Raw genomic sequence first — 10,780 nt, 5'->3', positions numbered from 1 at the left:
GTCATAGGTGTTTCTGATATATACTCAGGCGTACCGTCATGAGGATTAGATGCCTTCAGCTTTCCAATATACCTTTATTTCTCTTTTAGAAGTATTCCCTGCGACTGCTCAGTTGATTATTGGTATCCTCTTTGGCCACATTCACAACAATCCACCATCCGCTTCTTTTTTCCAATGCATAAGTGTAGTTATAATTCTTGCGTATTATTTTGTTTATGCTCCACCAGTTATCATTTGGTATTTTATTTACCAAGTTGTAGTGTGAATTCACGAGGTTAATGCTCCAAAAAGGATTGGACACCTCAAAAGAGCAGAATGTGCCCATATGCTCAGCAGCTGACTTGGAATGAGTTATTTTTGCCAAAAGGAAAATATTACTGTGTGCGCATCGAAGGACAACAAAATTAAATCAATTGCAAAGATGCATGGCGTTTTTGATGTGCTTGGACTTTTTATTTGGGCAATCCAAATACTTGCTTGGAGTAGCCAGCCACCACATGTCCCTGCTGCAGAAATAATAAATTGTGAATGCAATTTTTTTTACAGATTTTGCACATTGTTCCCTTGCTCACTCTTGGGACTCAAAATAGTGCACATTATAGTAGCATTTGCATCAAATGAGGCATTTCAGCTAGCCCATTCACATCGAATCAATCAGCGACTGACCGGGTGCGGCTGATGCATGTTTTCTCATTGTTTTGTCACTTTTTTATACTTTTTTTATACTTTTTTATAATAGGAAAAATAGCGCGCACATATTGAGACTTTGGCCATTGTAGCCGCTTTGAGGCATTTTTGCTCTGCTTTGCATCCATCATTCTGTTCTCCAAATCAACGCGCAGGCGTAAGAGGATGAGAAGCGAGCTTGAGTGGCATATAAAAATAACGCTTGGAGCCACTCCGAAATAATTGCAATTTCCACCCTTACTTTTTAGTTTCCTCCCTAAATCCCTTGCTTAATACTTCACATTATTTAACTAAACATTGCCTTATTCCCTTTTTATTCTCGATTGATTTTAACTATTAGAGAGGTGGAGAAAAAATCCTTCAAAACAGACTCGGAGTGTAAGTAAATGAGTCGTTGACTATTCAAAAAACAATACACCCCCACTTTCAATACCAACCCCATGCATATTGGTGGCTTGATAAGTGTAGGGGGTGTAGTTGGACATTTGCATACTCTTGCCGATAAGTTGGCTACTATTCCTTAGTATCCTTAGCTGAATCTGTCTAAATAGAATTACTCATACACTGTCCTTTTGTTGCATCCATCCCTGACATTTTTCCTCTAAATATCCATATTCACCCCATACATCAATGCACTCCACCAATCTTTCAAAATAACACTCCCATTTCTCCACACTTTTTCAAGACATTTCTAGAAAATTTGAACAGCTTTACAAATGTACCTTTTGTCGAGTATAGTGCTTCAATGCCTCAACCAACCAATAAGTATTCATTTGGTCATGCTGCGATCACAATGTATACGCGCCTCTTTTGTATATTGCTTGGGATTATATGTTTTATGTACAATTTCGTATTCTATTTTAGTTTTTTAACGGGAAATATTTGCTTGAAAATGACAATTAGTATGTGTATTTTATTTATTATTAATCAACTGTGGGCTGTTCTATAGAATGGTCGTTTGATTGTCTGAATATATTTACATACAACGCCTCCATGTTGGGTGGCGAGGACAAAAGTAGTCAATTATGATTTAATAAAAAATGACATATGCCGATATGTCAATATGTCAATATGGCTACATTTATAATGTGCCACCACGTCATGCCGCAGCAGCATTATACTAACACAAGCACCTCTAATTTCTTAATGTTGCGTCTATAATGTAGCTTGCTTCTCAGTATCGGCAACGAGCTAATTAAGTTTGCTCCAATATATATTTAATTTATACAGCTTAAATACCTCGCATCTCTTCTCCCATCTTGTCCTGGGCTTTCTATTATTCATACATAGCGCGACCTGCATCTTGGTCAACTATAATTTTGTATTACTATTTCAACCAAACTACAAGAACATTTGTCGCTCAACAGAATAACTATGCCAAAATCAATAGCATCCACAACGTCCACCCCGTCCACTAATAAAAACCGCCTTAGTGGAGCCAGCACTGCAATGTCTGATCAGCTCCGGAGCCACAGGAATGTTATTGACAGCAATCATGGCAAACCACATGTGCCCGAGACCGAAACAACCCTGAGCGTTACGGGAATAACGTGCGCAGCGTGCGTAAACGGCATTGAAAAACATGTTGGCGGAATGACTGGTATAAGCAGCATCAAGGTCGACCTAATGACAGCCCAGGCCATCGTCCAGCACTCGGAGCTGTATATGTCGGCCAATAATCTGCGCGAGGCCATTGAAGACATGGGCTTTGATGCCATGATTATCTCGAGTAAATTGCTCTCCAAATCCGAAAAGTCAGACGGAGGTACCACAGATGCAGTTATGGGCGACCAGCCAGTTGGTTCGTGGTTTACCGTGGAGGGCATGACGTGCGGCTCTTGTGTGGCCGCGGTAACATCAATACTAACTGCGCTTCCTGGCGTCATCAGCGCAAATGTTCAGCTGCTGACCGCACAGGCATCTGTCAAACATCTGCCGTGTAAAATTGGCGTCCGCGAAATAGCCGATGCGCTGGGCGACGGCGGGTTTCAGGCGACCTCACTCGGCGTAGACGAAAATGCAGAAATGGCGTCAGATCCTTCGGCAATTGCGCTGAAAAACCTGCAGAAACACCGGAGAGCGGCGGCAATTCGGTTTGGCTGGTCGCTGTTGTTTGCCATTCCCATGCTTATCATTGCAATGATCATCGACATGGCACTGCCAAAATCCAACCCCGTGGCGCAAAAGTTCCACCACAAGGTGTTCAAGAGCTACTCAGTGTCAGTCATCTGCATATTCTTTATTGCTACGGCGGCGCAGGTTTCGCTGGGCTGGTACTTTTACAAGCATGCATACAAGTCGCTGGTACGGGCAAAGACTGCCAATATGGATGTTCTGATTGCGCTGGGAACCACCGCCGCCTACGTTGGGTCAATTATCAGTGTCACCATGCAGCGCGGCGCTGGTGAGCAGTTTTTTGAAACTGCCGTGTTTTTGATGACGTTTGTGCTGCTTGGACGGTGGCTCGAGTCCATTGCCAAGGGGCGCACGGTCAGCGCCGTCGAGGCCCTGGTCAAGATGCAGCCCAACGATGCGCTGCTTGTGCGCACGTTGGGAAGTACAGGCGAGACCTTGGAGACCATCAGCGCCCGACAAATCCAGTTAGGCGATTTGCTACAGGTGAACAACGGCATGCGCGTGCCATGCGACGGCGTAGTGACTATGGGCCAAACTGATGTTGACGAGGCGCTGCTGACAGGAGAGTCCGTGCCTGTGGTCAAGACACAGGGGTCGGTGGTCACCGGCGGCACACTGAATTTGTCGCAGAGCATCCGGATGCGCGCAACGGCAATTAACGGATTGTCAACACTATCGCGGATTGTCAAGCTGGTACGCGAGGCGCAGTCCAACAAGCCTCGCATACAGGAAGTTGCCGACCGCGTTGCATCACGCTTTGTTCCGTTTGTGGTGCTAGCATCGTTAATTGTGCTCATTGCCTGGGTGTCTGCCGGCGCGGCGGGGCACATAAAGCACCAGTGGCTCGAGTCTAAGAAAATGGGTACTTCGCATAGCATGGGCGACGACACGAGCGATCCGGGAAAACCAATGGCGTATGGCATCTTTGCCCTGCTTAACGCCATTAGCGTACTGGTTATTGCCTGTCCCTGCGCGCTTGGTCTGGCAGCGCCGACAGCCATTATGGTAGGCACCGGAATGGCGGCGCGCTTTGGAATCCTGGTCAAGGGCGGCGGTGCGACAATGGAGGCTGCCAGCAGCATTGACATCGTGGCATTCGACAAGACCGGCACACTGACCATGGGCAAGCCCGCGGTGGTTGACTACCATGTTGACCAAGCGCTGTTAGCCCAGATTCCCGGGTTCAAGGCATGGCTCAATTCTGGAATCTTTGCACTCGAGTCGCTCAGCAGTCACCCTCTGGCCAATGCACTGAGCGCGTACATCCACGAGAATAGCGCGAATGACAGTATCGATTCCGTCAAGATTGCGCCTCATCTGATTGATCCCAAAGAGCTTCCCGGGCGCGGCATGCAGGCAACCATAGGAATTTCTACCGAGACAGCACTGGCGTTTGGGTGGCCGGCGCACGTAATGCAGGCACAGCTGCTGATAGGTAAAGACGAGTGGGTCAAGGAGGAAGGGTGTGACATAGAGATTCTGCTGAGAACCCGCGCACAATGGGCTGACAGTGGGTACACGCCGGTGGCCATCGCGTTGAAACTCGCTGGTCACAAACTGAAAGATGGCGGGCGGACGGTTGCAGCGTTTGCATTGTCGGACCAAGTGCGTCCTGAAGCGCGCGACGTGGTTTCCAGATTGCGGAAGCGCGGCATCGACGTGTGGATGATCTCGGGTGACCACCCCTCGGCGGCCAACGCGATTGCACGCATTCTGGGCATCGACAATGTGATGGCCGGTGTCCTGCCCGAGCAAAAGTCTGAGACCATTCGCTTACTGCAGCAGCGTGGCTGTGACAAAAAGCCCAACATAACAGCGGTGGCAGGCAAATTTGGATTGCGCTGGCTGCCATCTTTCCTTGATTTTTCGTCTTCAAGGCGCCGTCCGTATGCCAGGGTGGCCATGGTCGGCGACGGAGTCAACGATGCGCCAGCACTGGCACAGGCCGACGTTGGCATTGCCGTCGGGTCGGGCACTGCGGCTGCCATGGAGACAGCGCCGGTGCTGCTTATGCGGCCCTCGCTCTATTCATTGTTGACGTTCCTTGACCTGTCGACCACTGTGTTCCGGCGCGTCAAGCTCAACTTTATCTGGGCGTCCATGTATAACGTCGTGTGCATCCCGATAGCCGCCGGTATTTTGTACCCTGTCATCAACCGCGGTCTTCCACCAGTCATTGCAGGTTTGCTGATGATTGCCAGCAGTCTGACAGTGATGGCCAGTAGCTTGTCGCTCAAGCTCTACCGCGAGCACAAGTACTGAGCAATTTTATTTTATTTTTCCATCGTATATATAATTATATTCTATTCAAAATAATACTATCTTATTTCTTTGGCGTAGCAACCTTTTTCAGCGCAACAGTCTTGTTCGTGCCCTGGAACTTCTTCGGGTCCTTGCGGCTCATCCGCGTGCGGTCGCGCACGCCAGTGCCGCCCTGCCAAAACGCGTTGTTGCCGTCAACCTTCCTGATGACCTGGGCACCGCAGCTAATGCACAGTCCCGTCCGCTCGGACTTTGAGATACGCTGCTCCTTGGCACAGTTGCCGCAAATCATTATTTGTGCATATTCGTAGTCGTGGTCCTCTTTGTCATCGTGGCAGGTCACACACGGGTACGTCTTGCCACAGCACGGGAAGCGCAGCCACCGCTTGCTCCGGCGGAAATGCTTGCACGCACCGTAGTCAGGCAGCGGCTGTCCGGGAACAACACCAAGACGCGCCAGCTCCTCGCGCTTATTGACCTTGGTCCGCCGCGTGCGCTCGACTTCGCGCGAAATCATATTTGCTGAGTTCGCGGTGCCACCCAGGCTCAGCCCGCTCTGCAGCTGGACAAAGTGCGGCTCATGCAACTCCATGCCCAGGCGCGCATAACATGTGCGGCAATTGGTATTGGTGGTGGCACCAATACCAACGCTGGCTGTGGTGTCCACCGGCTTAACACCTTCGTCGTTCATCGCACATGGCTCACAGGAGAGCGTGAATTTCGACGGAAGCAGGTCGATGGGCGCACAACTAGAGCAATCGAGGTAGCCAATGGTAGTACACTCGGAGAACAGCCAGTCAGGGCGGAACCGGACGCCCAAAATGGACGTGCATGTGTCGCAGGCTTTCCACATTTGCTGGTCCTTGCCTGCACGCCGGGTTGGTTCGATTGCCTTTAGCTCAACAGTGCTCCTGCATCGCCCACAACGGACAGTAAGGTTGAGCGAGTGACAGTGCGCGAGGGAGACGTTGGTCAGCTGAATTCTACCCATTCGGATCTCTGTCCCCGGCGTACTGGCTTGGAGAACGCACCAACTGTTTCACTCTCACCATCTATTTCACCTTCGCCTTCCATTGCGCTGTCGCTGTCGCTGTCAGAGAGAGAATCATCGTCGCTGTCATCGCTGCCAGCCGCGTCCATATCCAAATTGGCCAGCTGCTCTGGCAGTCCCGCCTCTGCCATCGAGATGGTCTTGATCCATGGCTTTTCGCTCCCTGCGTCCACACCCTCGTACGGCTTTGTTTTTTGCATATTCGAGATGACAATGGCAGTGGCAGCGACAGAGGGCGATGAAGGTGCCCCCTTTGGTGTCTGCGTCTGCATGTTCTGCTGAGTTACCTGAGAAGTGGCACTTTGTAGCAATACTGGCGCCGGAGCAGGCGGTGGGCTGGAGAGCATTTCTGCCAGCTGTCGATCGAGCCAATTGAGGTGGTGCAGAATGGATGTACCCGGCGACTCCACTACATGCTCGCCAAACTTCGGCTAACGTAATCCAAGTAGGCCTGCCGACCGCCAGTGGGCTGCCACGTGCTGGGTTTGTTCTTGCGGCCCAGCAGTTTGGAGGAATCAATATTCAGCGTCAGCGCGGGCGACCCCTGCGGATACTTGCGACTGACGCTGAGTGTGGCATTGAACTGGTAGATGTCAAAGTCTTGCATATCGGGGTCAGTTGGCATGATGTCAGGCCGACGACCGTAATACCGTTTGGATGTCGCGAGAAACAGCGTAGCTGCCGCGGAAGCGGCGCTCAAGCTGGGAGAGCTCCGTGGCCCGCCTGGGGTCTTCCATGCCGCTGATTTCAAATGGTGCTGCCATCGCATTTAGAAGCGGTTTGGGTACGGGCCGTCTCACTGCTGGCCGCGATGCTGGGGGTTCGAGTGCTGCTGCAGCCGACGACTGCGAGACCCGTGACTCTGGCCGGCTGCTATCGAGGTTTACACCCTCATTGGCTGTGCCCGAATCGTCAGACCCAGCGGCAGCATCATTGGACTTGTCTAGTTGAGCTTCCTCTGCTTTGGATGATTTGCCTGATTCGATGTAGGTGGTGAATTTGATAGTCGGCGCTGCCTTCTGCTGCATCAGCTGCTCCAAGTTCTTGTCGAGCCAAATAATATAGTCCACAAGGCTAGGCGCACCGTCGGGGTTTCCGACCTTGATCGCCGCATTGACAGTTTTGCGCACATGCTTGGAAAATCCGTTCTCGACGTTGCGCTTGATTCCCACGGGAATGTTCTTGTTGGCAATCTCGATTCTCAGAATCCGATCCGACGTCCGCCTGGCTGGATAGACCGACGGTATCACCAGGGCCATATACAAGCGACTCACTTCATAAGGGAAATCAGGATCCGACGGCTTCATCTCCACGGCAAACGCAGATTCGTCGCGCGGAGAGGTGAGCATTTGGACCGTCCATTCAGGCACTCTGAGCAGATCCTCGGTTTGGGCCTTGCGAACAGAATCCATGCGCTCGGTGTTGTTCTTGCCCTTGCCGCCTCGTGTCTTGCTGCTGCGCCCCTTGTTTCGGCCACGACCATTGTTATCCGAATCATTGTCGTTGTCGCTGATCGGAGCTGTCGATTTGGGCTTGTCAATTACGTGCAAAAAAGGGCAATCGTTGCCGGCTTTGCATGACTTGCCCTGTTGGATGTAACGGCATGCCACTGCACGTGGTTTGCAGGCCTGGCGGCGTGAATTCTGGGTGGATTCAGTTGTCTGTTCTTGTCCCTGTGCACTGTTGCTCGTGCCCGAGGCAGCTGCTTCTGTTGTCGCGGATGGCGGTGGTGGTGGCTGGTCATGGCCATGCACCACCGTGTTTTCGAATCCGTCTAGGCCAGCTGTTAACGCCATAATGCAATTTAATAAATAAAAAATAAATAATTCTAATTTGAAGAGTACAAAAAAAAGATCAAGTTGATGGATGAGGGAAGAGAAAGGAGGGAGAAAGTCATTTTTCTCGGTTTGGCCGCAGCACCGAGACAATAAAATAGCACTGCTGCTGATTTAAGCACTTGCTACCACGGTGATCACGATTTACTGTGGGGATGAGGGAAGTTCAAGCTTGGGTCTGGAGCAAACGGCAGCGTGAGTAAAAAAATGAAGGAAAAAACTCCGCCTTTTATTGAAAAATCTATTTTCCGTCTAATTTCGTTTTTTCCACCTTTAATTAGTTTTTCTCTTGTTCAATCGAAATATATTGACACCAAACTTTATAATTATCAATATTTTTGTTCTTTAATTTTCAGCAAATACACGCATTTTTCAACAAACAGCAAACTATAATGTCCGCCCAGTCATCAGTTAGCGAAGTGGCAAATGCATTAACAGCACTCTACCAGGGCACGAGCCAAGAGGCACGCGATCAGGCGAATGCGTGGTTGGGGCAATTCCAAAAGACGGTAAGCAAAACAGCAACAGAAGCAACGGCGGCCTGACCTAACTACTTGCGCGGTAATATTCCAACTAACTCAATTTTCTCTCTTATTTTACCTTGACTGCGAAATTTTACGTGTGTCCCGTAGACACAGGCATGGTCCACATCGGACGCTATACTCGGTTCGGAAGAACTAGGTCCCGAAGCAAAGATGTTTGCGGCACAGACACTGCGCAACAAGATTATCACCGACCTTGAGGAGCTCGGCGAGCAAGGTGCCCTGGCATTGCGGGACTCTGTCGTAAATCATCTGAGAAACTTCCGCAATGGCCCCCAACCACTGATCACTCAGCTGTGTCTGTCACTGGCTGATTTGGCCGTGCAGCTGGGAGCCTGGACCGACCCGTTTGCCGACATGACAGGCATGTTCTTGTCGGATCCGATTCCGTATCTTGCTTGCTGGAGTTTCTGGCGGTGCTCCCCGAGGAGGTTCTGAACGAGCGCATTATTGTGCCTGCAGAGTTCTTTCAGAAGCGCTCGGAGGAGTTGCTGACACGGCGAGCGGGCGACTTGATCCAGCTGCTGGTGCGGTGCCTGCAGCAGGCTGATCTCAAACCCGATGCGCACACGAGGGTCTTGGTTTGCTTTACGTCGTGGCTGAAGAACGGCGAGATTACCCTGATTATGGTTCAGAACACACCGCTCATCGAGCTGGCGTTTGCGGCGCTGAAGGCGGACGACAGCGCTGTATTCGACACGGCGGTTGATGCGGTCTGCGGGATCATCCAAGAGACACACATCGACCGCGATGACGACCCGAGCGCCGTCCAGATTAAGAACGCGACTATCGACAATGTAATGGTTCCCCAGCTCAACGCGGTGGCGGCGCAGCTTCGTGCCGACCAGCTGGTCATCGAGGGCGACGAGGAGCGCATTCGCGGGTACTGCCGTTGTTCACTGAGGCTGGCGAGGCCTGGGTCGAGCGCATTATTGAGAACATCTCCTTATACGAGGGCCTAGTGTCCGCCATGGTTGACTGCATGCGGCTGGACAACCTAGACGTCATCACCATGCTGTTTGAGTTTTGGAGCAAGCTGGCCGACCTGACGCTAGAATACACGTCGTCGTGCGACAACTCCCGCAGGGCCCTGTGACCGTATTCGAAACACTCATCGATATCATCATCCGCCACGTCAAGTACCCTGAGGTCTTTGAGACTGATGACCCGAACGACGGGATGACTGCCAAGGAGCGCGACGAGTTCCGCGAGTTCCGCCACAATATTGGCGACGTGCTCAAGGACTGCGTGCGGGTTGTCGGCCAGACACGCGCTCTGTCTCATCCGTACAATATTATGATCGGCTGCATCGACGGTCAATCACAGATGCCGTGGCAGGACATCGAGGCGCCGCTTTTTGCCTTGCGCGCTATGGGTGCTGAGGTGAGTCCGACAGAGAACGAGATGCTGCCTAAGATCATGGATATGTTTGCGCGCTTCCCGCCGCATCCGAAGCTGCGCTACGCCGCGACATTGGTGATCGGGCGCTACACCGAGTGGGCCTACGAGCACCCACAGTACGTCGAGTTCCAGCTCAACTATATTGCTGAGGGGTTCAAGGTGCGCGAAGTTGCCGCTGCGAGTGCCCAGTCGCTCAAGTACCTGTGCCAGGACTGTTCAAAGTACTTGGCTGAGCATTGGGCCAACCTGCTAAAGTTCTTTAACGAGATGGCGTCCAGTGGCTCGCTGGATGAATCCGACGTCATCGAGTTTTCTGAGGCCCTGGCCCACGTAGTCAGCGCCGTGCCCCCGCCTGGCACGGCCGCAGCCATTGAGTCGTTCTGCCTGCCTGTTGGCCAGGAGCTGGGGGTCATGCTGCAGCGGCCTGATCTCAACAACGGCGAGAAGCAACATCTCGCGCTGCTGCTTGACCGGCTTGGTGTATTTTTGCGCTACGTGAACATTGAGGACAATGAGTCTGCCGAAGCGCTCACCGGTCGCATCATCAACGAATCTTGGCCACTACTGTCCATGATCCTGCAGCGGTTTGCCGCTGACGCTGTGGTATCCGAGAGCGTATGTAAGTTCACACGGGTGCTCGTCGAGTTTTACCCGGTGATAATGCGCCCCATCACTACGCAGGTCGTCGACTCTGTTGTTGAAGCCTTCCATCTGACCGGGCTGAGCGTATATCTGTGGGTGGCGCGTCGGATCATCAATGCAAGCAATACGCTGGCCATCGACGAGGCGTCGTGCATGCAGCTGGTTGCCAGTATGGTCGAGCGGCTGAGCGAGTCCGCGCTGGCGCTGTTCCAGGGAACACCATT

General features: G+C 51.7%; 2 protein-coding genes across 2 annotated transcripts; one reads left to right on the top strand and one right to left on the bottom strand.

Moving 5' to 3' along the window:
- Positions 1-1,782: 1,782 nt before the first annotated feature.
- Positions 1,783-5,115, top strand: BX661DRAFT_214552 (E1-E2 ATPase-domain-containing protein). The gene is made up of 3 exons (XM_051538751.1): positions 1,783-3,671; positions 3,717-4,609; positions 4,701-5,115. The coding sequence occupies exons 1-3, from the start codon at positions 2,062-2,064 to the stop codon at positions 4,859-4,861; spliced, it is 2,664 nt and encodes an 887-aa protein (XP_051390584.1). The 5' UTR covers positions 1,783-2,061; the 3' UTR covers positions 4,862-5,115.
- On the bottom strand, positions 5,080-8,022 carry BX661DRAFT_184701 (uncharacterized protein). Its single transcript, XM_051536576.1, is given in 5 exon segments — positions 5,080-6,082; positions 6,100-6,561; positions 6,573-6,719; positions 6,787-7,668; positions 7,681-8,022. 5 exon segments carry the CDS (start codon positions 7,930-7,932, stop codon positions 5,147-5,149), a joined length of 2,679 nt encoding a protein of 892 aa, XP_051390583.1. The 5' UTR covers positions 7,933-8,022; the 3' UTR covers positions 5,080-5,146.
- Between the last annotated feature and the right edge of the window lie 2,758 nt (positions 8,023-10,780).

The sequence above is a fragment of the Kickxella alabastrina genome, assembly GCF_025024165.1.
Source record: "Kickxella alabastrina strain RSA 675 chromosome Unknown BX661scaffold_16, whole genome shotgun sequence".
In the NCBI taxonomy this organism is placed as follows: Eukaryota; Fungi; Kickxellomycota; class Kickxellomycetes; order Kickxellales; family Kickxellaceae; genus Kickxella; species Kickxella alabastrina.
Note: the sequence above shows the minus strand (reverse complement) of the source record. Positions and strands in the feature narration are given on the sequence as shown.

Bases quoted from the DNA above. Each gene is read 5' to 3' on its own strand.
- BX661DRAFT_184701 (XM_051536576.1), bottom strand. From the start codon at position 7,932: ATGGCGTTAACAGCTGGCCTAGACGGATTCGAAAACACGGTGGTGCAT. The intron at 6,720-6,786 runs GTATTACGGTCG...GACATCTACCAG, and splicing joins TTTCTCGCGACATCCAAACG to TTCAATGCCACACTCAGCGT.
- BX661DRAFT_214552 (XM_051538751.1), top strand. From the start codon at position 2,062: ATGCCAAAATCAATAGCATCCACAACGTCCACCCCGTCCACTAATAAA. The intron at 3,672-3,716 runs GTCTAAGAAAAT...CGACGACACGAG, and splicing joins ATAAAGCACCAGTGGCTCGA to CGATCCGGGAAAACCAATGG. The intron at 4,610-4,700 runs GTGGCTGTGACA...TTCGTCTTCAAG, and splicing joins CATTCGCTTACTGCAGCAGC to GCGCCGTCCGTATGCCAGGG.